At 45.5% G+C, this 26,500-nt stretch overlaps 1 protein-coding gene across 1 annotated transcript in view; it reads right to left on the bottom strand.

The window, feature by feature from the left end:
• Positions 1–388: 388 nt before the first annotated feature.
• The window catches only part of PLB1 (phospholipase B1), a 77,063-nt gene continuing 50,951 nt past the window's right edge, over positions 389–26,500 (bottom strand). The window contains exons 32-40 of the mRNA XM_035111500.3: positions 22,883–22,934; positions 17,179–17,259; positions 16,789–16,854; positions 13,854–13,948; positions 12,450–12,531; positions 10,321–10,425; positions 8,133–8,228; positions 3,099–3,173; positions 389–1,111 (exon numbers count right to left, since the gene is read on the bottom strand). Of these exons, the coding sequence (XP_034967391.2) occupies positions 890–1,111; positions 3,099–3,173; positions 8,133–8,228; positions 10,321–10,425; positions 12,450–12,531; positions 13,854–13,948; positions 16,789–16,854; positions 17,179–17,259; positions 22,883–22,934 (874 nt within the window). The 3' untranslated portion in view covers positions 389–889. The remainder of the gene's footprint in view (positions 1,112–3,098; positions 3,174–8,132; positions 8,229–10,320; positions 10,426–12,449; positions 12,532–13,853; positions 13,949–16,788; positions 16,855–17,178; positions 17,260–22,882; positions 22,935–26,500) is intronic.

Raw genomic sequence — 26,500 nt, 5'->3', positions numbered from 1 at the left:
AAGGGGAGGGTTTTCAAATGTGTAACAAGTAACCACACACACCTTCATGGATGGCAGGATCTAGAATCATTCTGGATTAAAAAGCAGCATGTTGAGGACAAGCATGAATAATTCTGGGTTGATGAAACTACATTTTTGTGTGATAGAAGCAGATTACTGCACATGCAGCCTTAGAGCCTCAAGCTGGGCATGTGCTGATGCAATCCCGTGTCTATGCTGAACACTGCACATATCAATTCAATCCATTCTCTCATCATATCAAAACAGACATATTAATTGGCTTAACCTTTTTATCTTCCTCTTGGAAGCTAGCTCTCCTATATATTTTCCTGTGAGAATTTTAACCTAAGACATTCTATCTCCGCCTATACAAATAAACAGGCAAAAGTTGGCTTCTTGAAAGGCTTTTATTTGGCTCACTCTTCAGCCAGGATGGCAGCTCTAGAATTGATAGCTCTTCATTTGTAACACTGTTGATTATTGTATTCACTAAATGCTCCCAGATGCCATTTAAGAGGCCAGGATTAAGAGAGCAAACCTGACATTTGCGGATGAATCTTCAGTGGGAATGCAAAATGCACCGTATAGAAGCATTCTTTATCTTGGCGTTTCCATTACAATAACAAATATCCTATTTAAAATCAGGGAAGGCTGATATATTTGGGATGCATTTGCTTTAATAAGCTCTCCCTATGTATCTCATCTTCTAAGCCCTGGTCTGCAAACAGTTACCATGATGTCTGAGCCGGTATTTCTTCTCCCACTTTTAGATGGAAATTTTTTTGGTTTAAAAATAGTATGTGAAAAGCTGCTGCTAAGCTCCCATACTGCTTTCCTCATGTTACTGGAGGTAGATGTTGTGTTAGATCTCCTTGGTGCAGGTGCAAATTCAAAATGTTGTTACTTTCTCTCCAGTCACTGTGTTTCCTGAACATGGGCGTTTGCTGGCTCTCTGAGTGGTGATCAGCCAGGCAATGAGGGATCCTGCCAAGATTCCAGCTGTTGCTGCCACAATCGCAGCCCAGTAGGGCACCTTGCCTCCATTGTTCTCTGCATCGATCTCTGAACTCTGCGCTTTGCTGTTGCTTGAGGTGAAAATAAAGGGATTTTCCTGCAGCAGAAAGGCACAGTTTACAGAACAGTAGTCAGTCCTTACACCACCTAAAGATGTGGTGTAAGGACCGCCCATGAAATACAGAAGCAACAAAATAATATTTTCTCATCTGCTATAGCAGAAAGATTTACCATCTTAACCTTTTCCTGAACTATAAACTAACATGTTCTCTTGAAGCCTCTGCATTGGGCCTCCGGTGGATCAACACTGCTTTTAGCACATTTATTTTAAACCTCCAGCTGGGGATATGCAACTCTAACAAACCCTGGTGAAATAAAACTTCTTCTTATTTTTAATGAAGAGGCTGAAAAGTTTAGGGATTAAATCCAGGTTAACATATTTTTTCCTAAATGCACCTACTATTTCAGTTTAATAAACCCATTTAGGAACAAGAGCTCTATTTGTCACCTGTCTTATAAATAACAGCAGCAGGTTTCAGGGCTTGTCACACACTTAAAAAGCATGGGTCCAAGTGGTTTCCCACTTGTTCTGCAACTTCTAGGCTTGGGTCTGAGTAGTTTTGCCCTTGTCCCACCACTTTCTCCCTAGGGAAGGGGCTCTTTTGCAATAAAGCGGAACAAATGTTTGTCTGGAGAAAGCCCGACTGATGTTTGCTCCGATTCAGCAGGAAAGATTGAGTTTCCCCAAGGGAAAGTAGCAGGGCAAAAGCAAGTCCTCCCTCTTTCTTTTCACCCATCTGGCCTGATTTGTGTTCTGCTTACAAGCAAAATCCACCGCAAGCTCTAATTGCCAGGCTCTTTAATCCTTGGTATAGCTGGGAAAGAGCTGGGTCTTGCTTCCGACCAGTGTTAACAAGACTGAGTTAGAAGGACCAGTGGCACAATGAGGTAGCTTCCTAAATTCCTCCACACTTGCCCAGGGGTGGGTTAACCATTAAGCAAAAAAGCATGGGCTTAGGGCATCAAGGGAAGAGGGGCACCACAGAATGTTTCATTGCCAGATTTACCATGGACCATATGGCGCTGGCTCCCACAATAAAAGAAAAAAAATACATGGATATATATGTAATAATAATAATAATAATAATAATAATAATAATAATAATAATTGTAATAATAACATAGTAATAATAGAGATTAATAATACACAGTTAATCATTGTTTATATTTTGAATTAGATATATATGAGGGCACCAAAACACTTAGGGCCTCTAAAAGTCTTAATCTAGCCATTAGCATCCTTAGCAGCAGCATCAGGACTGGTGCAATTCTGAATCCCAAAGAATCTCACTTCACTCTTGCCTGAATCCCAAAGAATCTCACTTCACTCTTGCCTCTTTTACTATCTAGTTCTGTTTGGGCAACCAGATTGCTTTCATGCTCCATAAAGCCTGTACCTTTCCACAAGGTTACCTTTCCACAATCGTCTTCCAAAGCAACTACTCTATTCCGAACTTAAAAATGGAAAGCGTAATGCTGGTGGTCAACAAAAGAGGTTTAAAGACTGTCTCGAGGCAAATCTTTAAAAATGTAGTATAAACACTGACAACTGGGAAACCCTGGCCTGCGAGTGCTCCAGTTGGAGAACAGCCCTTACCAAAGGTGTCATGGGCTTTGAAGACACTCAATCTCAGGACGGAAGGGAGAAACGTGCTAAGAGGAAGGCACGCTTGGCAAATCCACACCGTGATCAACTCCCGCCCGGAAACCAATGTCCCCACTGTGGAAGCATGTGTGGATCCAGAATTGGCCTCCACAGTCACTTACGGACCCATTGTTAAAACAGTGTTTATGGATGACAATCTTACTCGGCTACGAGTGATCGCCAAAGAAGAAGAAAAGCCTGTAAAGGGGGAAGGCACATTTAAAGCCATTTTAAAGTTATTTCAGAAGGAGTGCAATGAATCAAAAGTGAGAAGAGCTTATTTTGTTGTGGGGAAACCAGATGTGGGATTGCATAGGCCTTGTCTCTTCCTATGTCAGTGCTATGGGGCTAGGTGTTTCTGCAGACCTTTGTTACTTACCGAGGTTGGGCACTTGAGTTTCAGCCTTTCATATGTGAAGTTATTGTATGACTGTTTATGACCAACTGGCTCCAGCTGAAAGAATGGAGGACAAATAACTCGCCCTTGAATCGTAATTCTATATTTTCATGGAACTGGGTATGTTATAATACACCACAAAAACCACACTAATAAAATATCACCATTAAATTGCAGTGCTCAATCATTATACCTACTTCATTATTATAGTATTGTATATATTACTGCTCTGTATTCTGCTATATTATACAATTATAGCTTGGAAAGTGTCAGCTTCTTTCTACAGGTACAGAATAAGATTTTTTTTAATGTTAAGCATTCTGTCTTAAGGTCATGACAGCAGGCTATAAAAACCCTGTGGAAATGTAATCTATGTCTTACGTTCCAATGCATAAAAGCAGCCTTTTATAGCTTCTATAGAGTTCAAGGGAAGTGGCAAATTAATAGGATGAAATATCAAATGTATAGTGAAGGGCCTCAATATGTGGAGTCCTCTGGAAGGGAATTTTATGCAGGTGAAACCTAATGGACTCCAGAGGGATGAGAACAGATTAGATCTGTGCAACCTGATTCTCATTTCAATGGGATTTGCTTCCAGGCAAGGATTGTAGTGTTATTCCTAGCCTTTCAGAGCTGACTAGAAATGTGTGTGGGGGTGTGCTGGCTGTTATCCAGAAGGTTATTCTGGATAGATCTGTGATCCAGAAGTTACACACTTATGCTGTGTGCAAGCCATAATGTTTGGATAGCCTGTCCAACAGGGTTGCAGTGTAAATGGGAGATTAAATTAACCATGCCAAGCAGGCGATATAGCCAGCTTTATCTGCCCTTTTTAGGGTGCAGTTCTAGTTGCCTGAACACACAGAGTACTCCCAGGCACATAGGAAATGCATTGCAAGAACCCTAGTCGGGAGGCCAGCTTCCCACCCACCTATTTGCTTCTTCCTCTCCAAGAACCATTTAGCACGTTTTCATTGGAGCCCTGTGGACTTGACTTGAAGCCTGGCTGCACTGTACTATAAGAAGTTGCACAGCAGGGTAGAGTTTTTGCTCCTCTTCCAAGTTGCTCTACCTCTGGGATGGACAACCAGTGGTCCCTAAGATATTGTTGGACTCCAACTCCCATCAGCCCTATCTAGCCCCGTGAGTCAGAGATGATGATAGTTGTAGTCCAGCAATGCCTGGAGGGCCCACTCAAGTTGCCCACCCTTGCTCTAGACCAATAGGTCTAGACTACTCAGTGATTTCTTAGGTGAACAGAGACTTGGTCACTTACAGGCAACACACATCCGTACTGATTTCTTTGGAGGATTTATTGCACAGCATTGCATCAAGCAATTGTTGTCACTCATTTCCCTATCGCTTTCCATATTTAAAAAACCCACTTTTTTAAAAAGCAGCTTTGTCAAGTGAGAGTGCCAAATCCACATTAATTGCACAACCTGAATTTTCCAGTATGTGATTTGATCCCACCTGCAAAATAGTGGCAGTTTGAAAGTGCCTTAGCTCAATAGTTCAGTACAGTTGTACCTTGGAAGTCGAACGGAATCCATTCCAAAAGTCTGTTCGACATCCAAAATGTTCAAAAACCAAAATGCGGCTTCTGATTGGCTGCAGGAAGCTCCTGCAGCCAACCAGAAGCTGCTGAAGCCCCATCAGATGTTTGGCTTCCAAAAATAGTTCGCAAACCAGAACACTCACTTCTGGGTTTGCGACATTCAGGAGCCAGAACGTTCGGGAACTAAGCTGTTCAACTTCCAAGGTATGACTATATAGAATTCATGCTTTGCACGGGAAAATGTCCATGGCCAATCTACGAGATCTCCAGGCAGAACTAGGATGATGCCCGTTTGAAACTCCGGAGAGCTGCTTCCAGTCACTGTATAAAATACTGAGCTAATATATTGAAACAAATGGACCAATATCCTGACTCAATATAAAGTAGCTTCCTACTTCAGATTTCCCTGCCTCTGCATCCATTAGATCACAGTAGGTCTCATCTTTATTTTGAACGTTGCTGAGCAAAACAGACTGGCATGCACACCCTGTGTTTTTTTGGCATAGAGGACTCCTGCAGGCACAAACCCTTCCCAGGAGAGACGACGTGGTACATTGACAGAGAACAGAACAGCTTAAAAATCCTGGGAAGGCCAGAAAAGTGGCTGGCTGGAGCAGCTGAGAATGCGCTGATTTGGCACTCTCCCTTTGCAGCCTTTGCTGGCAGGGCGATGGCAAGAATTCCACTGGAGACTCCAACATTCTCTGACCCAGAAAAACCTCAGGCGAGAAGGCCGATAAATTAAAAACGCTCTGAGCTCTCATTCCTCTACTCCATCAAAGAAAAAGGTCGTCGCTAGTCTAGGAAAGTGAACCACGCTGGTAAATCAAGAAAGTTAAAAAACAAGAACCCTGAAACAGGAAGGAGATCAGCACAACTCTTCTGACCTAAGGTCAGAACTTTATGAGATTGCTAGGCGTGAGGCAATTCTAAAACCCAGGAACTAGGAATATGACTTTGCTATTCCACATCTGGTTGGAAAACACACTCCGTTTCTGGTAGGCGGCTTCCTCAAAAAGCAAATAAAAAAATTCTGCTTATAGATCTTTTTTACAGCAGGGGTGGGGAACCTGCGGTCATCCAGAAGGTGTTGGATCCCAGCTTCCACCCGCCCCAGCCAGCATGGCCAAAAGGCAGGGATGGTGGGAGTTGTAGTCCAACAACATCTGGAAGGAACAAGTTTGGCAAAGGCCGAGGTGACATAACAACCAGATTTGCTTGAGGGGCAATTTGTCCTCAAGTGCTGGTTAAAGGGGCCACTCACCATTCTCCTCCTGTTCAAGGTAACACTTTCCACTAGTCATGCTTGGAATGAAGCTTGCTGGAGAGTCATGACATTGCTCTTGCTATGGTCTTCTGCTAGGCCATCTCTTAATTTTAAAAAATGAGGGTAACGCTCTGGCCGCTTCTTTATAGGCAATGGAGGAAATAACTTGCCAGGGGCTATCGCTCTGTCATATGACATTCCTAGACTAAGGTACTCTGGTCCCAAGTTGTTTGGGGTTTGTAGGAGAAAAACAGCACCGTTACCTCATCCCTAAGGACCATTTATAGGGATTTGTAACTGCAAAACCATTGCAAGCGTTCGGTTTAGCCTTACTGCATTTTGCCACCTAGTGGCAGGTAAGGAGAATGGGTGTCTTTCCTGGGACCACCTTCATCTCCAAAGCCCCACCTCCTAAGCTGAATAAGTATTTTGGATATTATGGGTGGTGGGGAGCTGTTCACGAGTACCAGAAGAAACTGCAGCAAAAACCTCCAGGAAGTCATGGAGCAGGCTGGGTTATGATGTTGGATGTGAGTTTGGGCTGATCTCTCTCTCTCTCTCTGTCTCGGGTTCAGCATTGTAGAGCAGGCTTTCCCTAACTCGGTTCTCCAGTTGGATTACAACTCCCATCACCCCTGACCACTGGGTCCTGCTAGCTAGGGATGATGGGAGTTGTAGTCCAAAACCAGTTGGGGAGCCAAGTTTGGGAAACCCTGTTCTAGAGTAACGTTTGTTATTGCTGCTATTGTTGTTGTAGTGGAGTAAGTGCCAAGGAGGGTGTAAGTGTTGGGAATTAGACTCCTCCCACGCTGCAGATATGTGGGATTGCTACATGTCACATGTCTGTTTACATTCCAGCACAGATTGCTGGAGTCCTGTGAGCGGAACATCCGCTCTGTATTGCTTTTGTCTTTCTCTCTCTCTGAGAAGGAGAGAGACCATGTTTTTCTTTGTCCTGATCTATGTATAATAAATGTGCAGCTTAGTATAGTATCCACGCCTTGAGCCTGATCTGTTGTGTGTTTACACTGCTGAAGAAAGGTGTGCTCCTGCTAAATCGCTAAATAGCAGATGCAAGTCGGAGGAGGATGACTGATAGATCTCTGCAGCGGCAAGTCTGAGAAGGGAGATGCTCCGGCTGGGGCCAGGCCAGCTGGCTTTCCATCTGACAGCAAGGTGTTGCCACCTCCTGGAGAGGCTGAGGGTCAAACCATACCTGCTCCCCCTCCAACCTGAAATAGGCCATGTTGGCTGGAGCTGGTGGCAGTAGCAGTTCAAAACATCTGGAGGCACCAGGCTGGGGAAGCCTCAGCTACACACTGTGCTTATTGTATAGTGTGCAGCTCCATCTATACAGCTGCTGTTACTGGGATCGCAGCAAGCACAGAAACAACAAACCAACCCTGGGATGGAACTGCTTCAGGTTCTAGTAGGCTAGAACTCATAGGGAAACATGAAGAGGACTTCTAAACATTACATCACCTCAGCAAGAAGGCATCAACATTCTATTTCCAGGATTATGAATGGTGCCTTGAGACAAATCACACAGGAAAGTGGGTGCTTGTTGACGAAGCAACAGTGATAAGTGTTTTATAAATGTTAAAGGATGAATGTGAGCTGAACAGCAGCCACTGAACTTGTTCCGAATAATAAACTTGATTATAAAATCATAATAATCTTTAAACTCTGCACAATCCTGCAAGCATGTGCAGAATGTATTCTGTTATCAGTCAGTAACTACAGCTAATTGCCATCTCTAGGATAGAGGAGAAATTAATCCAGACTGCTTTTTAAAGCAAACTGCTGCCCTTGGAGGTTCTGGGACCTTTTTGGTTCCACAAAACGTGGACAAAAAATTGCATTGTAAGGGAAAATGCATTGAGGAAAATACACAAATGTGTATTTTAGGAAGGAAAATGCTTGCAAGTGTGGCTGGGGCAACTCAGCCAGATGGGCGTGGTATAAATAATAAAATTATTATTGTTGTTATTACAAAATCTGCATAATTTACATGCAGTTTTTCCCATGTGTGTTTTTAAATCTTTAGTAAAACAGGACAGAATGGTCCTATGACTATGAGCCCGTGTGAAACTGATTGGGAAAGGAAATAGGCTGTTCGTCCATCCACACCCCCATATATGAGGTTTCTGTACCATCTAGTATGTTTGAATTTACACAGCCACCCTCTTACCATATTATTCCAGAGTGCTATGGCCATCTCTGCATGGCCTCTCTCCGAGAAATGAAAGCAATCCACTGCAAAGAAACTCAGGTCTGGCTTCCCATCCTGTGATTTAGTACAAAATACAATTATTAATCTTCAGAATAGATTTTATCGCTCACTAGTTAGGCTCTGGCATTTCATATGTATTTTTTGGCCCATTGTCTCCTGGCGCTGAGCCAATCAACAGTCAAATCCTGCCTCTCAAAAGAAGTCACATGGTTTGTTTTTGTGTTTAATACACTCCTGCAGCAACCACCAGCTAGGTATAGATTATTATTATTTTTGGCATAATGTGTAAAAATCGACTAAGTCAACTATCAACAGGGATGTTGGTGCATGCTTTCTACAACTTTAAATGCTGTTAGATTGAAAGGGCAGTATAATAAGCCTTTTCCCAAGTGGTATTTATGATAAATGGTTACTTTTATTCCTCATATAAGCAGCAATCAGCAATATCAACGGAGCATCTCGCCTCCAGGTCCCTTCAACATACTGATGCCCTTGGGAGGAGGACACAGTGACTCTGATGCAAGGACATAATTCTCCAACCTGCAAATAAGCTATTTGTTTTAGTGAATGGGCATAATCCTTTGCTGCAAACAGAGAGGCGTGCAAAAGCAGTAATTACAGTACATGGACTGAGCGCACTGTGACATACACAAGAGTTCTAGACTGGAGAGTGAAGGAGCCTCTTCCTTAGAATGGGAAACATTATCAAATGATGTTATAGATTTTTTGGAAGCACAAGCCATAACGGTTAGTTCACACGTACATGTGACCAAAGAAGAGATGGAGGAAAGGCACCTATACAGAAATGAAAAGATGGAGAGACTTCAGGGGTGTACATATAGAAACCAGTTAAGCAGCGCTCAATGCTTTTCAAGCCCATGGTTTCTTCTGCAGGAGAAGCTAAACCAGTTTCTTCAGACAAACTGCTTAGTCTTATATGCTTCTTCAGAAGTGGACTCTGATGGTGGACTCCAGTCTACAGAAGCTTATACAGTAAATATAGTAATATTTATTGGGCCACACGACTCTTCATTGTTTTATCTGGTTAAGTATCCTCGGGCCCCAATAAACTGGTGCGTGTGCACTTTTGAAATCTCCTTTCCCCCTTCATCTCTCAATGCTTGCAGCCTCGAGCGAAGACTAGCATGCAAAATGGTGTGCGGAATCACAGATTAATCACCAAAGCAGAGCTTTCATAACATTTGCTGTCTCCTCAAATTTTAGAGGCTGTTCACATTTTCAGCTCTGATTCATCGGTTGATAGATTATGCGGCAAGGAGATGTGGAGATAGAGATGCATATAGGAAGCAGTCCTAAGACAATGTCAGTGCTGCAACAATTTCAAAAGGTTACTTTAGGTACGTGCCCACCTATCATTTCTCTGGACTTGGCACCAACCTTTTACACAGGTCTCCTTTCCCTTTCCCCCTAAAGGCCTTTTCTGTTTTGAACAATTAGAGCAGGGGTCAGCAAACATTTTCAGCAGGGGGCTGGTCCACTGTCCCTCAGACCTTATGGGGGCCTGGACTATATTTTTGGGGGGAAGGAATAAATGAATTCCTATGCCCCACAAATAACCCAGAGATGCATTTTGAGTATAAGGACACATTCTACTCATGAAAAACACTCTGACTCCCTGACCGTCTCCAGGCCGGATTTAGAAGGCAATTGGGTTGGATCTGGCCCGTGGGCCTTGATTTGCCTACCCATGAATTAGAGGAAAGGTTTATTTGTTTCTGCTTGCCTGCCTGATTTGTATGAATAGTCAGATGTGGACGTGTGGCATGTATCATATCAGTTACCTGTATATGGGAGTGACAAATGTCCTTTAGACACCCGGGGGCCTGGATCTGGTGCCAGTTCTTGTATGCATTTTGAAAACCAGAAGTGGTCCAATTCATTTATTGATATATGTTCTGGGGGCCTGTAATCCTATCAACAGCATTGGCTCCCAGTTGCCTCTAGGATCATACACAGAGCCAGAACGGTGGGAACTGACTGTTCTATCTCTCTGTCTATTTTTCAGTTTCCCTTGCAACGCTACATGGTTGTAAGGATGATGTAATCCTCAGCCTGTATATCTTGTCATCTAGAAGAAATCCTGGAACATTGCTTTGAATGCTTCAGGTAGCAAGCAGTGACTCACACTGTCTAGTGGCATGATGGTGTTTCGGAAAAACGGCTGCACAACGACGGCAAAATCCTCCCGCTCTGCATAGCGACCGCAGTTGACCATCCTTGCGCTTCTCTCCTGTTTGGGAAGTACACAACGGCAAGGTCAGCAATGACACGGGGACTCCCTTAGCTCTTTCCCCTCCAGTTTACAAGTACTGACTCAGACCAGATGGACTAAAAGGGACGAGTGCCAAGTGCAGGGGTGGTGTCATAGGAGAAGAAGTGACAAACTACAGTAAGGGCAAGACAGCGACCCCATTAAAGGTCATTGTGGAAGTCACACTAGCTGAGCTTATGTCCCGAGACAGTCAGATGGCAGGAATACCCACTTCATGGAGCTCTTGCAAGGATAAAGAAGAAAAGGAGATAGATCCTTACAAATCATAGGGTAGGCTTAGAAACCCAACTTGCTATTATCGCCACCATTCCTCAAATCTCTATACAGTACTGGTTCCCAGCAAGCCTCCTGATAGAAATTAAAGCTATCAATGGCTATCAGCCACAATGGCTATGTACTACCCCCCCAAAAAACCCACATTATGAGTATGAGTCTGAAATACTCCTGGGAATTACAAGTGAGGGGAGTGATGTTGCACTCAGGTCCTGTTTTCAGGCTTCCCACAGGCCACTGTAAGAACAGGATACTGGACCAGATAGGCCTTTTTGATTGAGCAGACTCTGTTATGTTCTTAATTTACAACAACAAAAACCATTAAAAATAATAAAGCCATGCTTATAAAACTACATAACCGCAGCACTGTCAACGAGTAAAACAATCAAGAGAAATAAGTTGGCAGGGAGTAAAGCAGCTCCAGTTCAGCTCAGGAGCCGTCTCCAGCTGTAACCAGGAATGCCAGATGGCTCCCGAGAAAGAACTGCCCAGAAAAGAACTCCTAAAAATGGAAAAGCAGAGAGGCCGAGGCTGAGTTTCCCTGAGCAGGGATTCCTATTAGGAGGGTGCGAGCATCAAGAAGGCTAAAAGACTTCACTGCTTCCCACTGTGCCTCAGACAGTGGGGGGGGGGGAACACATAGCAGATAAACACACAACACAAATAAATACATAAGACAGAAGAGGTGAAGAAGAGGCAAGCATGAGTCACCGAGCTCCAGGCACAACGTGAAATGCAAGAGAGTGGATTTATGTGGGAAAACAGATGACATCACCAACGCCAGCTGAAACAAGAAATCGCTCTCAAGTACTCTCAGCACCAAATCAAGCCAACAAAATGTGGCAGCGCAGAGCCTTCCTCTTCGGGGTTCCAGTCAGCTTTGCCATTTTCTCAGGGGAGGCTGGTCTGTTAGGCCCCACCAACTCTCAGCCTGCCTTCAGGCAGCTCTCCACCTGCCCTGCCTTCTGCCTTGCATCTAGTCCAGGGAGTGGCATTTCCTGTCAGCTCCCTCCTCCTTCGTCTTTGTGTTGCCCTTGTAAAAAAAAACTCTGCAGGGAGGAGGACGGGACAAAACTAGACCTAGCTGGCTTGGCCTGTTGTTGACCCTGGCTCCACCTACTGATGGTCTCCCTCCTTTCTGCCCTACTAATTCAAATGGGCATCAGTCAACCACTGCATTTTCCGCTCCACCCAACCTCAAATAGCCAGCCAACGTTCTGTAGCATCTGAACACACTTGGTCCTCATTGGGCTGTTTCAGGTTCCTTCCCTTGGAGTGTTTGTGTGTGTGATAGTTCTGCCGACCTTGGGGTTTCTCCAAGCCTGCTGACACCTTTTTCTTACTTGTGTGTGATGCTGATTTAGCTACATATGGATCCACACCCAGAGAATGAGTTCGCTATTAATATATAGGCTTGACTTCTACAGGAGGGGTGCAAGGATCTCGAGTGGGATTGAGCTAAGGAGTCTTGTCAGTGGAAGCCCTGCACGGAGATTGCTACTTGTGCACTGGTGCTTCCCTTGCTCTCCCAAAATTGGGTTGGGGTGGGTTGGGAGAAACCCTTGGAAAAGTGGGGGGGGGGAGGGAGAGGAGGGATCATTCTGTCCGGCAAGCCAAAATGCTTGCAAGGGCTGGCAGAATGATTGGAAGAGAGCATGATGTTAAATTCCTCCCCTTGAAATCAGTAAGAAAGGAAGTGCTTGCTTTACCTGAAAATCTCTGTTAATTCTTTTCATTTCCTGTAGTTCAGGGGAGTTTTCCTGGGGGTTTAGAAAACACGGGCAAAGGCTCCTGAAAGAGAGGGATGCTAAAATAAACACAGATCCTACCGTAGATAGCACAGGTCCTAGTCCAACCCCCTGCAATAGTGCAGGCAACAAGATGGTTTGATTTAAAATAGCTTAAGAAAGAATGTAAAGTATTAGATTAGGTCTTGGGAAATTCCAAATGTTGTTGGACTATGATTCCCATCATCCTTGACCATTGGCCATACTGGCTGTGGGTACAAGAAGGAACTGGAGTCCAAAAACATCTGGATTGATGGGTGATTATGTTTGTGGAACCACAGAATACAAAAGCCTATGCGTTGGATTTAAAAAATACATTTCTTCCATGAACTAATAATGGACACATCAGAATAATGTGTTTAAGCCTGTGGTCCTATATACGTGCATACACACAGGTGCACATGGCTTACCCAAAATAATTATGGGAGCTGTAGTTTGCTAAGGGTGCTGGGAATTGTAGCTCTCTTAGGCATAAGCTACAGTTTCCAGGATTCTTTCTCAAAGGCTGTTAAGGTGTCGTATAAATGTCCTTTATATGTATGATGTCAATGTGGCCTTACGTTCTAATCCCACTGCTGCTCAGGACTTTTGCCTCACTTGTTGGTTTACAGAAACCTCCCCCAGCCTGGAGCCCTCCAGAATTTTTAGACTGCAGCCCTAGCCAGCATTGGCCATGATGGCAGGGGCTGATGGAAACTGTAGCCCAAAACATCTGGAGGGCACCAAGTTGGGGAAGGCTGGCCTAGAGGCATGATTCTTATTTGGGATATAAGAGCTCCTGGATTCAACAGTTTGGACCTTTGGATTCTGGCGTTCCAAACCCTCTTTATAGTTGGGTAGACAATGACACTGGCCAGATGGGAAAGACACCCACACTTCCATACAGTGGAAAGGGATGAGCTTTTTTTTTTAGCACACACAAATTTTTGAAGAAATGGAAGATAGCTTAGCTAGGTCTCCAGGTTAACACACGTCTCAAATAGGCTTAACACCAGAGATCCAGGCATCAGCCAGACTTTGTGAATCATTGTCTACCTTGTTATAAATATCTGTGCAGAAAACAAGAAGCCCAAAGCTACTATCTTAAATGGCTGCAGCTCTAATGGAAATCAATGAAGATTGCTCTCATGTGAGTAAAGGGAAAAACCAGCCCAAATATCCTCATTATAATTAGAGCATCTGCTGCCTCACAGCTCCCAGGTCCAATAGCATCTTGCAGGGCACAGGTTTTTTAAGCTCTTTGCGGTTGCTTTATGAATAACAAAAGTATAGATCGGCCCTAAAAATAGCATACAATACAGATTGCTGTGCAATCCGCTCACTTACGCCCCTGAAAGAACACATCCGGATGCTTCCCTTTCAATCTGACGCAGTCCAGCGAGTTCCATTATCTCCACCATGTTGACAAAAGCCCGAGGGAGCTGCAGGGATTACAGTAACCAGGTATATTGATGCACAGAGCACAAGGCAGAGCCAAACAGCAACACAAAGAGGTTATGCACAGATCAGTAGTCGTGAGAGCATCTGGTTTTCATGCAATAGGAAAGGAAATGTACAGAGGGACAGTGGCAATGAACCAAAATTATAATGTCGGTGCGATAAACTTTATAGCTACAGTGGTACCTCGGTTTGCGAACGCAATCTGTTCCACAGAAGCATTTGCTCGCCGAGGCATTCGCTCGCCGAAGGCACGCTTCTGCGCACGTGCACGCTGCGCCGATCACTTCTGCGCATACGCAAGCTGCGCAGATCGCGCCTGCGCATCCCACGCTGTGGAACCTGGATGTAAACACTTCCTGGTCCGCGGCGTTCATAAACGGAGGTTTTCGTAAACGGAGGTAGGTGTAAACCGAGGTTCCACTGTAAAACTGCAGGCTGGCACCATTAGCCAGCTTGATGCAACGTCTAGCTAGATGCAATGGTGTTTGTGCAGTAATTGTTTATGGCAAGCAAAGAAATGTGCATGACTTTGCCACAAGCCTCTACCACAGGTGGGAAATCAACAGCCTGCAGACCACAGAAGTTCTGTGTGGTCCACCGGAGTGCTGTCACCTCTGCCACTACTAAAATCACCTTGTGTCTTGTGCTTCCTTCAGACCACCAGACAGCTGTTTGGGAGGCTGCAGGGGGCACAATTTACAAGAAGTGGGGGTTTGGAGATGATGGGTTTGGTACACCTTCCCTCCCCCCATGTAAATTATGCCATCCTCAGCCCACTTAACAGCTGCTTGGCAGGTGATAGTCTGCACCATCCTGCTTCCAATGGGCCTTTTATCCCCCTAAAAGTTAAGCTCTTGAGGGCTCTTCTGAGAGCAAGAACCACACTGGTGACAGCCACCTTGCCCTGATTTCAAAGGGTGGGTTTGCATATATTTGTTTGCATATATATGTGTATGCCCAGACCGCTGGCATGCGGCCCACAAGCACTTACCCACTGCTCCTTGTGGGCCTCAGGGGCAAAAACAGTTGCTCACCTTTGCTCCAGAGCAGCCTTATCTAACCTTGAACCCCTCCAGATGCTTTGGACTACAGCTCCCATGAGCCTTTGCCAGCTGCTGTGGAACTAACCCTCAAGTGCGCTTCTTGAAGCGAGATTAGGTCGGCAGGCCTGAGAGACAGCGGTGGCACTCCTCCTGTTGCGAAATAGGATTGGCGCCCTTCTTGTTCTCTTAAAACAATATTTCTGAAGGTGTAGATTAGGTGTCTGCTTTACTCTCTGTTGGGTGGCTGAAGTGTACGTCACCATTTAATTCTTCCTGCTTATCACAGCATAGTGTTTTATTGTATGGCTTTAGCTTCTTTGATAAGACTTGCATGCCCCCTTCGGAAACTGCTTCATTTTGACAGGCAGCAAACCGATTTATTAAATAAAAAATGAATAAAATGCCCAGGAGACTCTGGGCCACCAATTTCAATAACTAGCTGAGGTTACTTAACAGCGCAGACCAGTGGAGGCTTTTTCATTTGGGCAATGGGGCACTGCTGTGTCAACTTCAGCCTGCCCTCAGCCAGCCCCCACATGCCCCCTGCCTGCTTACTCACAACTAGTTCAGGGGGTGGGACTGCCTGCCACCTTCCTTCCCCTTAGCCTCAGTGTTGCCCTTGTAGAACTCAGCAGAAAGGAGGGTGGGAGGACAAAAGTAGAATTAGTTGCCTCTGCTTGCATTGGTTCCACCTGCTGCCTTCTGCCCTCCCAGCCCCCACGGGTGCAAATGGTCTTGTTTCTTTTATTCTTCCTTTCCCCTTTCATTTATTTTATCTTCATCCTCCATCTCAAGAAAGCTTCATAATTTGAGAGCCAGGGTTTGACTGCATACTTGTGGCAACCCGTGGATCTTTATTCCAAACTTTGACGCTACACACTGTGCCCGAGGCAATGTAAGGGGAAACAGAGCAAATTCACTCTGTAGCAACTCACGGTTAAGCTGGGAGTTGCCCCTCCCAGACTGAAAATCTGTGATTTTGCTCAGCATGAACCAACCCGGACCGTGCAATCATCACCTGAAGCTCTTTTTCATGTGCCCCTTCCATGAAAAGTCCAGAGGGCGCCATGGAGCAGCTCCCCATTTGTGGAATGCTCTACCCAGGGAGGCCCGCCTGGCACCTTCATTGCCTATCTTTAGGTGCCAGGCAAAAAGTTTCCCCTATAACCAGTCTTTTAGCCATTAACTACATGTTGCTTTTTAGAAGTGGGTGAGATGTTTTTAATGTGTTGCTTTTCCTCCTTGGTATTAATGTATCTACATGCGGGGGTGTGTGTGGTTTGTTTGTAAGTTGCTTTGGGTTGTCCTGGGCAAAATAAAGTGACTAACAAATTTAAGAAAGAAAGAAAGAAAGAAGTTGGGAGTGTTGCAGCACCAGGCAAACTTGTTATCATGTTTCTCCACCCATCTCCTTTCCTCCTCTGCTGCACAAATATCCCTAAGTCAGGGCGAATAAAGAATTGGGGAGGCTGGACAGTACATCCATCAGCATGGTAGACAAAGCTGCTGCCTGCTGTTGAGGGCTTTAGGGGCCAGCTCCACATTGAGAAAAGTGAAGGAAACCTTATAAAATGCAACCACATTCACCATAGTAGAATCTCACTGCTTTCCTGGCCATTAGCTATCAAGGTCATTGGATTACCCTTCAACTATGACTGTACCAGCTATCTGAAAGAAGGTCCTGAATGAAACATGATCATGGAAACTCTGCGAGGGGTGAGAAATGTTTAAGTGCAGTTGCCAAGAACTCAGCCTTCTAGAGTGTCTTAAGGTCTTACCTCCTTGTAAAGGATATCAAGGGTGTCCTGGAGGTGTTCTACATATTTGTCCACTGAATAGGTCTCCTGAAGAAAATGAAACACTCAGTTATCCATTTTCAGTATTACATTAAAAGGTGCAGATAAATCCATCCCCACACACCCAAAACCAGAAAGGTCTATGGAATAGCTTGACTTGCAGGAGACTGGTACGAGGATATAATTTGTGCTAGCAAAGTCTTGATATATTTAGAAGGAAGTATTGCAGAATTGTTTCCCAGTTGCAACACGCATTGGACAATCACCAGCTTTGAGGACTGGGGCTGCAATAAGGACAAAAATGCTCATTTCAAACAAAAAGTGACAGGAAATACTATCGTTTTCAAACCAGGCCAGCTGCAGCTTTCATACCTTGTCTAAGCAATAGTTACAAAGGTCATTGCCTCCAATGAAAATGGTGACTAGCTTCCAGTCCTCCTTATAGTTGATGCTCTGGTGAGAAACAAAAACACCACAATATTAGAGTAGTCCACGGATGCTCGGAGGAGCAAAGAGAGTAATGAGTGATGTGACTTGCTCAGGATCCCGTCGATTCCACTCTCCGGAACTGCTGGAATCGTCTGCCTGCTCACCTGCTGCGAATTGTTACAGACATTCCTTGGGGTTGCAGAAAGCCAGGCCAAAGCACGTACACACTCAGTCCATCTCCACGGGAAAAGGCCATTTGAGAGTAAATTCACAATCCCATATTTCTCATGTCACACATAGCAATTGCAGTGGCATGCTATCCTCATTGTTTGAAATGCCACCATGCCTATGCTGTCGTTGTGACAGCTTTTATCAAGGACATGAAAGTATTGCATGCCCAACGGCATAATAGGTATTTGAGCTGAACTTGTTGCATTATCATTGCCACATGAAAGGGTTTGTCTAATAGGACAGATACTAGAGAATAGCAGCAATCTCCCCCCCCCCCCACAGTCCCCCTTTTCTGCTTTCATTCGTGGGTCAGACTGAATAACAGGGAGAGTAGCGAGGGGGGGGGGAGAGAAAAAAGCCAGGGGAGAAATTGAGGGGAGAAATTGGCAGCTCCCCTGGAGTGTGATCATCTAAGCTGCATCTGGGCTTCTTTGACACAGGAGGCTTTCTATTCCTAATGGACTTTGGAGGTGAGGGGTGTAACCGGCACCACAAGCCTTTGGCACTTGTACAGAGGCAAGCATGAGAGAGAAAGACCATTTCCCACAATGATGCACCGAATGCTAGTTGTCAGTAGCTGGAGACACTGAGAATCCCTGACAGCGACACGTTACCAGGCATGCTGAGGAAGGGAATGCCCAGAAGAGTGGACATTTGGATAGAGAGAAGGAGCCCTCAGATAGGTGACTTCGCTGTGCTTAGCCAAGGCCGGCAGCTGCTTCAACCTACGTCATTGCCAGCCAACAATAGGGGCTGCTGAGAGCTGTAACTCAGTGGAAAACATTCTGTAACATGCAGTACAAAGAAAGGAATGGATGGTGGCTATTTTTAGAGCAGCACGTTTACATAACAAGCATTGGTGAATGTGTCCTAAGGAAACCAAAGGCCTGGGAATCACTAGCAGGGCTGAATTCTCTTCATTAATAGGATTTGTTTTCCTGGCCCTTGACTTCAGTTCACGTTTGCTTCAAAGAGGTGCCCAGGGGTGTTCGACTCGACATCATTCCCTCTCTGATTTCAGAAGGCCAGGATCACGGTCTCTGAAGCCTAGGAGCTGCTCTGACTTTTGCCTTTGCTTAAACGCCAGCGCTTCCACTCTGGTGTGTGTTTGTGATGTGTAAGAAAGAGAGAGAGAGAGCAGGAAAAATGCAGAAAAGCAGAGAGGAAATGGATTCTCCTTTCTGTTTATCACAGTATGCAGCTAATAAGAACATGCAACTAAATGCAACTAATAAGAACAGAAAAACTGACAGAAAAGTCAGCTCTCACTCAGCACCTGTCACACAGGCCTAGGTTTGGGAAAGCAGTGGTTTTTGTTTGTCTTCCAGCCCACACAAAACGATCCATCAATAGTTTGATGGCAATGGCTCCTCTCCCAAAGCCAAAGGACTCAGGTTGGTAATAACACAGTTAATACACCCTGGTTGCATTTTCCCTCTGCTTCTGAGCTCAGCCATCAAAAGCTAACTTCAATAACATAAAAAGGTTTTGCAATGCTTCCAAAAGACACTCGGGAAGACCTACAGGGAGAACAAGTTCCAGAAATGTGGGGCAGCCACCGAGAACACCTGTCTTCACATGCATTTCATGCCCTTCCTTGGCGCACAGATCATACCGGTATTAAGAAGGTGTTTTTTTGTCTGTCCAAGAAGGTTTAATGCCACATAAGGACAAAGGCAACCTCACAGGTATATTAAGCCCCTAACCAGAAAGGGCTTGCCTGGTCATATCCACTTAACTTGAATTGCACCCAGATGAGGCACAAAGGCACTTGGTAAAAACATTTCCTCAATGTGCTCTTGGAAGCCGACTCTCCTCCAGAGGGGAGCCATCTCATTTTGCATGTCTTGAAGCTACTGAATACTCATCACAGTACAGGTCTGCATTCTCTGCTCCACTCAAGGGCGTACCCACCATGCGGCAAGTTAGGGCAGCTGCCCTACTCTAGAAGCAGGGCTGGTGGGCAGAGGCGGAGCACAGCCCGGCGGAGCGCGAGTTCGCCATTCCCGCCGCACCGCGCCGCACCCTCCCTCCAGCTCCCCGGCGCGCCCTCAGGCAAGGCCAAGCGCGGCGGGGAACCAGGGAGCGCGGCGCGGTGGGCGGGAACGCCGAACTCGCGCTCCGCTGGGCTGGGCTCCGCCTCCGCCCACCAGCCCTGCTGCTAGGGAGGGGCACAGCCCGGCGGAGCGCGAGTTCGCCGTTCCCGCCCGCCGCGCTGCGCCCTCCCTCCAGCTCCCCGCCGCGCCCTCTGGCAAGGCCAAGCGCGGTGGGGAACCAGAGAGCGCGGCGCGGCGGGCGGGAACGCTGAACTCGCGCTCCGCTGGGCTGGGCTCCGCCTCCGCCCACCAGCCCTGCTTCTAGGGAGGGGCACAGCCCGGCGGAGCGCGAGTTCGCTGTTCCCGCCCACTTTGTGGCCCCTCCCCTTCCGTGCCTTGGCCCCTCCCCTTGCCCCCCCTAGTTTTGATCCTGGGTACGCCCATGGCTCCACTGTTATTCTATTTACTTATTTAGCAAAAATGCATATACTGCTGGATTGAAAACAAGCAAACAACCCAAAGCTCTTTGCAACAATATAAAACAAAATATTAACATTACATAGAGAGAGAGAGTTAAAACGGGTATTAAGATATTGTAAAAGATTAAAATCAACACTAGCTGTCTCAGGAGGTTTGCCTAAGCAAAATTGTTTTAAGCAGGCACCAAGAGGAAGACAGTGAAGGTTCCTGCCTGCCTGATGTCAACAGGCAAGGAGTTCCAAAGCACAGTTTGCTGCTGCACTGAAAGATGGATTTCTTACAAATGTGGAAACGGTGTTATGCGGTACCTGCAAAGGTGGCAGTTCCACAGATTGAAGCTGTCAAGTGGGTATATATGGGGTAAAGCGAACCCCCCCCCCCAAAAAAACTGGTCCCAAGTTGTTAAGGGCTTTATATACTAATAAGCAACAGCTTGAACATGGGCTGGTAGCAAATAGGCAACCAGTGTAGATAGCTGAGCAAAGGTGGCTTTAAAAAAATTAATAAATTAAAAAGTCCACATGAAAATTCATCAGCATTTTGGTGCAAAGTTCTCCTCCTAGACACATTTTTGTATGCCACTATGCCTAAAATACAGATTTCCCAAAGCTATTTCCCCTAATATACTGGACATTTGTACACATTACTTGTCTGAAGAACAAGATTGCAAAATGTGGGAAAGTGTGAATTTTGAAGGACGGATGCATTTTGGTTCATTCTTTGGAAAGCATGACTTAGGTAAGTTTGCCTGATGCCAACGCAATCAGATTTCCCTCCCATCCCTAGCTGCAGAAGGTATGAGTGCCTTCCATTCATGTGGCAGGATGCCTGGATCCAGCCCCTGGCACTGCACTGAAGGCATAATGGATGGGCTCAGAGGTGCCAACTTGAATAAAATATTGGGGGCAGGATGGCGCAGGTAAGTCCCATCCTGCGAAATCAATCACATGGCATGGTGCATGCACACCATTTGAATGGCAACGCCCATCAATTTGGAGGGGGGCAGCCTCCTCAAATATTTTATTGGGGGGGGGCAAAGCCCTCTTGGCCCCTAGGAGTTGGCTCCTATGAATGGGCTTTACTCTCATTCAGAGACTGCTTGATCTTGGCATTTTGTATCTGAAACAAGGAATAAGGAATAATTTATTGGCCAAGTACCAAACATACTTGGAATTTTGCTTCGACTACATTGCAATGGAAACGTACCTTATACAAACACTGTTCCACTCACAATACAATAGCACAGCAAAGGAACCCCAGCCACAACTGGCCTCCCCTTCCGCCACACAACTACGAATTTAACAATTTGATGGCACAAGGAAAAAAAAACTGTTCCTGTGCCTAGCCGTTTTTGTGTACAGTCCTGTAGCGACGTCCAGATGGAAGTAAATCAAACAGATGATGACCAGGATGCAAAGGATCTGCGACAATTCCCTCTGCTCTCTTCCTAGCTCAGACAGCATAGAGTGTCTCTATTGAAGGCAAACTAAAACCAATTACCCTTTCTGCAATTCTTACTGCTCATTGGAGCCTTTTCTTGTCCATCTTGGAGGCTGTGCCATACCAGGCAGTAATAGAATTACAGAGAACAGTTTCAATGGTACCTCTGTAAAATTGGATCAACACTTCTTGGGGCAAATTAAATTTTCTTAGTTGACGCAAGAAATACAACCTCTGGTAGGACTTTTTAATAATACTATTGATGTTTGCATAGAAACTTCCCTTGTGTCACACCAGGAAGAAGAAGAAGAAGAAGAAGAAGAAGAAGAAGAAGAAGAAGAAGAAGAAGAAGAAGAAGAAGAAGAAGAAGAAGAAGAAGAAGAAGAAGAAGAAGAAGAGAGGAGGAGTAGTAGTAGTTTGGATTTGATATCCCGCTTTATCACTACCCAAAGGAGTCTCAAAGCGGCTAACATTCTCCTTTCCCTTCCTCTCCCACAACAAACACTCTGTGAGGTGAGTGGGGCTGAGAGACTTCAAAGAAGTGTGACTAGCCCAAGGTCATCCAGCAGCTGCATGTGGAGGAGCGGAGACGCGATCCTGGATCACCAGATTACGAGACTACCGCTCTTAACCACTATACCACACTGGCTCCCAATCAGGGGATGGCTTTGCATGACCTGCTATCATGCAACTTGGATCATTTTGCTGGACTCGGCATGAGCTACTTGCTCTGTGGGCATTTTGCAGCAGTGCTATAATCTCTGATTGTGGTACCATTGCATGGGTTGTATACAATGTCTTGTGATGGGAAGATTTGGCTCCCTGTCCTTGGGCATGGTGGGGGCAGTTCACAAGGCTAAATAATTTTAGCAAGAAGATGAAACCTATCCATTCTTAAGGAAATCAACCCTGAGTGCTCACTGGAAGGACAGATCCTGAAGCTGAGACTCCAATACATTGGCCACCTCATGAGAAGAGAAGACTCCCTGGAAAAGAAAAGACCCTGAAGTTGGGAAAGATGGAGGGCACAAGGAGAAGGGGACAACAGAGGACAAGATGGTTGGACAGTGTTCTTGAAACCACCAACATGAGTCTGACCAAACTGCGGGAGGCAGTGGAAGACAGGAGTGCCTGGCGTGCTCTGGTCCATGGGGTCACGAAGAGTTGGACACGACTAAACGACTAAACAACAACATTTTAAAATAGCACAAATAGCATAAGTTGGTTTAGGTGGCTAGAGGATGAAATTTATTCATGCCTACCCCCACTGCTTAAACACATATATTGCAATACATTAACAAAGAGAGGATGGCTGGTTTTTTATATATATATAATGATCCAACATCTTAAACACAACTATTGCATTATTGCATTCAGCAATATTATGGGTATCTTCCTTACCCAGCGGTTTCTACGAGCTGCCAGATTTTTCATTCATTTTCTGTAATGCAGATACTTACTGGGCTGTTTTTCATTCGTGCTAGCAATTCTCTTGCTTGGGCTGGAAGATTCCTATGGAAAGAGAAAAGGAGAGCATTCAAACATGGCAAGCTCAGTGGAGTCAACGAACAGAAGGAGCATCATTGCGGGACGTAACTAAGATTTGAGAGTCCTTGGTTGATGTTCACTCTGTGACCTAGAGAGTTATTTCTGATCAGTCACCAGTTGCCAGGTAGGACGAAACAACTGAGCAAAAAACACCCTCTCATGCAACCCATTTACTCTCATGAGCCACGTAGCTGAGGAACCACAAATATTGTGTCAGCTCTTCCATGAAACGAAACACTGCAGGTCGCTATTTTTCTTTCAGAAAAATATGAGCTGTGATTTTGCAAGAGTTCTCCATTTTAACATTGCACTCTTCATGTAAGCAGACCACTTGCGTGAGTCTTTTTCATTGCACTTGTCCATTAAGGTAAAGGTAAAGGGACCCCTGACCATTAGGTCCAGTTGTGACCGACTCTGGGGTTGCACGCTCATCTCGCATTATTGGCCGAGGGAGCCGGCGTATAGCTTCCAGGTCATGTGGCCAGCATGACAAAGCCGCTTCTGGCAAACCAGAGCAGCACATGGAAACGCCGTTTACCTTCCCACTGTAGCGGTTCCTATTTATCTACTTGCATTTTGACGTGCTTTCGAACTGCTAGGTTGGCAGGAGCTGGGACCAAGCAACAGGAGCTCACCCCGTCACAGGGATTCGAACCGCTGACCTTCTGATCAGCAAGCCCTAGGCTCAGTGGTTTAACCACAGCACCACCTGGGTCCATTGCCAGCATGCAATCAAAACTTACTCTGAGCTCTTATGCAAAATTCAGGTAAGCTCTCAGATTCCCTACTGTTAAGTATACATATGTGTCACAGTGGCCGGAGCGGACTACTTCAGAGTAACGACACTACGCAGCTCTGCATTTTTATTCTTTTATTGGTGCTGCGTATTTACAGTGCTGAAGTCATTGCTATTTACACGGAGTGATGTGGTCAGTCGGTTTCAGAACCTCCGAATGACTTTTGGCGCGTCTTTCTCCAACACAAAAGCTTTGGCAGACCCATCCTCTTGCCCCTCCTCTTCCTGCGTAATTCTGGAGTTGGGGGGATGGGTCTTCCCCCCTTACTTGCCCCTTCCTGTCCCACCTGGGACCCTGGCTCCTCTACCTTGCCTGAGCCTCGGACACGACTTCCTGCTTCCCCACTGGAATCGGAACTCTCCCTGCTTTCCCCTTTGCTCGGGGATGGGCTTGAACTCAGGAGGGGAGGGACTTCGCGATATCCCCTGTCCCTCACAATATGTATTTATTTATCCTGCACTTCCTCAAGGACCCCAGGGTGGTGGGTATGCTTTATTTAACCCTGACTTATCTTCACAGAAGCTCCAGGAAGTAGACTAGGCTGAGAGATACTGTAATGACTGGCCCTCCACTGAACTTAATGCCTGAGTGGTGATTTGAACCTAGGGCAACTGCACTGCCCTGGCTCTCGGTTTGAAAAGGAGCATCAGTAATAGCTGTACTCCTAAAGGTAGCACCCTAGCCCACTAGGCAATTGTGCCATTGTATTTGGAAGTCGAGGGTTAGATATGCAAGACAGATCTGAGTCATTTCCATGTGGTTTTTATGCTACGTACATAAAGCTGCAATGTTTACGAATAAATTTTCCATAAACATACATTTGCAATTATCTGTATTAATACATGTTTAAATGTGCAGTTTCTCCCAAAATACATATTTGAATGAATGTTTTGATATCTTTAAGCTGCTGAGAACTCTATCACAGCATCTGGGGAAGGGCAAAAATCTAGTGGATAGCTAGATCAGGTAATGTCATCTCGGAATTTGCAAAGTCTGATTTCCTCAAGCATCCTTAACTTAAGACTTGGAATTGGGAGGCGTCTCTCCCTATCTCACTTTATAAAATGCTACTTCATGACCAATAAGAGCTGCACAAGGAAAGGAATAATCAAGAACAGCAAATGCAGTATAACACTGAGTCCACAGTGTGCATTTAAAGCTATCCCCCCAGGAATCCTGGGAACTGTAGTTGACTTCTCACTGGAGCCACAATTTCTAGCACTCTTAACAAACTACAGTTCCCAGGATTATTGGAGGGGGACGATGCGCTTTAATTGTATGGTGTGTACACAGCCTAAGTTCCCTTAAAAAATGTCTGCACAGGTGACTACCACAAACTTCAAGACACTACCAGCCAACTTGCCTGCCAACCAGTTAGCATGCGAGCCAAACAGCAGAGAAGTTCAGATCAATTATTTTTGTTGAAGGATTGGCTCTGACAGAGTGCATTCGGAGCTAAAGCTCTAAATTTTCAAGGCTGCGCTTGGAGCTCTGCACTTTTTCACAGCCACGCCACCTGACCTCTAACTCCCTCTGCAGTTAATTTAGTGCTTGGCGAAAGGTGATTGATTGAGGACCTCAGAGGCTAGAGTTGCTAAATGTATTTAGACACATACAATATTGCAAAAAGATTTTTATAGCAAGACTTTATCCTTGGATTCGCCAGCGCCGATCGGCGGGGTTTCGTCTCGTCTCCGAGACGGCCCGTCCCTGCTAGGAGTGGGGAGGGCAGCGAGAGCGACGCTGCGCCCCTTAGAACCTCGGGAAGGGCGTCCCGGGGGCAAATTTGCTCGGCACAGCCCCAATCCGGACTCCCCAACTCTTCGGCTAGCTCTAATAAGAGCTCCGGAGCGAGGAGGGTAGAAGTCGCGGGGGCCATTTTGAGCGGCAACGTTATTCTAGCAGGGAGAAGCTTCAAGCCGAAGGCGGAGAGCGCTGGATTCTTCCGAAAATAAAACGATTGGAAAAGACTGTAAGTAACCTCACGATTTGGATTATAAAACAATTTGGATCTGGGAGAGAGGGGAGAAAAGAGGAAGCCACCCCCCCCCCACGGCAACAAAAGAGACAGTAAATAGAAACCCGAAGCCGTAAACAGAAGATTTGCAATTCAAAAGGATCCCTCAAAGGCATCAAAGAGAATCTCCCCTTTGATGCAGGGTGAAAGGGGAGAGAGACTGTGGTTTATGACTGCCCTGCAGCAAGAGGTAAAGACTAAGAAAAACCTTTCTTTTCCTCGGGAGCCGGCAGCCCAGACAACCCAGTGAGTTGATCAGGATTTATAAGTCAATTTTTATTTCACTTTGTATTTCTGGACTTTGTGGAATTTCTTTTTTGGTTTAAATGTTTGTGAAATGTGAGTTCGAACTTTATTGTTAATAAGACTTGAAGAATGCAGCCAGCTTGTTAAAATGGAGTCGAGAAAATAAACTGTGATCATATTCCACCCCACGTGACAAGTTTTGACCTTGGCAGGATTGAATTATGTCAACAAAAAAGTGTTCCCCTGAGTTCCAGCGGTCTGTTTTGACCTTAATGTGGGAAACAAGAATAGAGCTATGTCAAGAGGAGACACGACGGCAAGAGTTACGGCAAAAATTTCAGATGGTGATGGCAGAATATGATTTTTTAGAAGATGAAGCTTTTGACACTGAAAAAGATGAATGTGAGAATGACAATGATGGTGACTGTGATTTGGAAGGAAAAGATGAAGATGAGGACTGTGATGATTCA

This window comes from Zootoca vivipara, chromosome 3, assembly GCF_965207765.1.
Source record: "Zootoca vivipara chromosome 3, rZooViv2.hap1.1, whole genome shotgun sequence".
Classification (NCBI taxonomy): Eukaryota; Metazoa; Chordata; class Lepidosauria; order Squamata; family Lacertidae; genus Zootoca; species Zootoca vivipara.
Note: the sequence above shows the minus strand (reverse complement) of the source record. Positions and strands in the feature narration are given on the sequence as shown.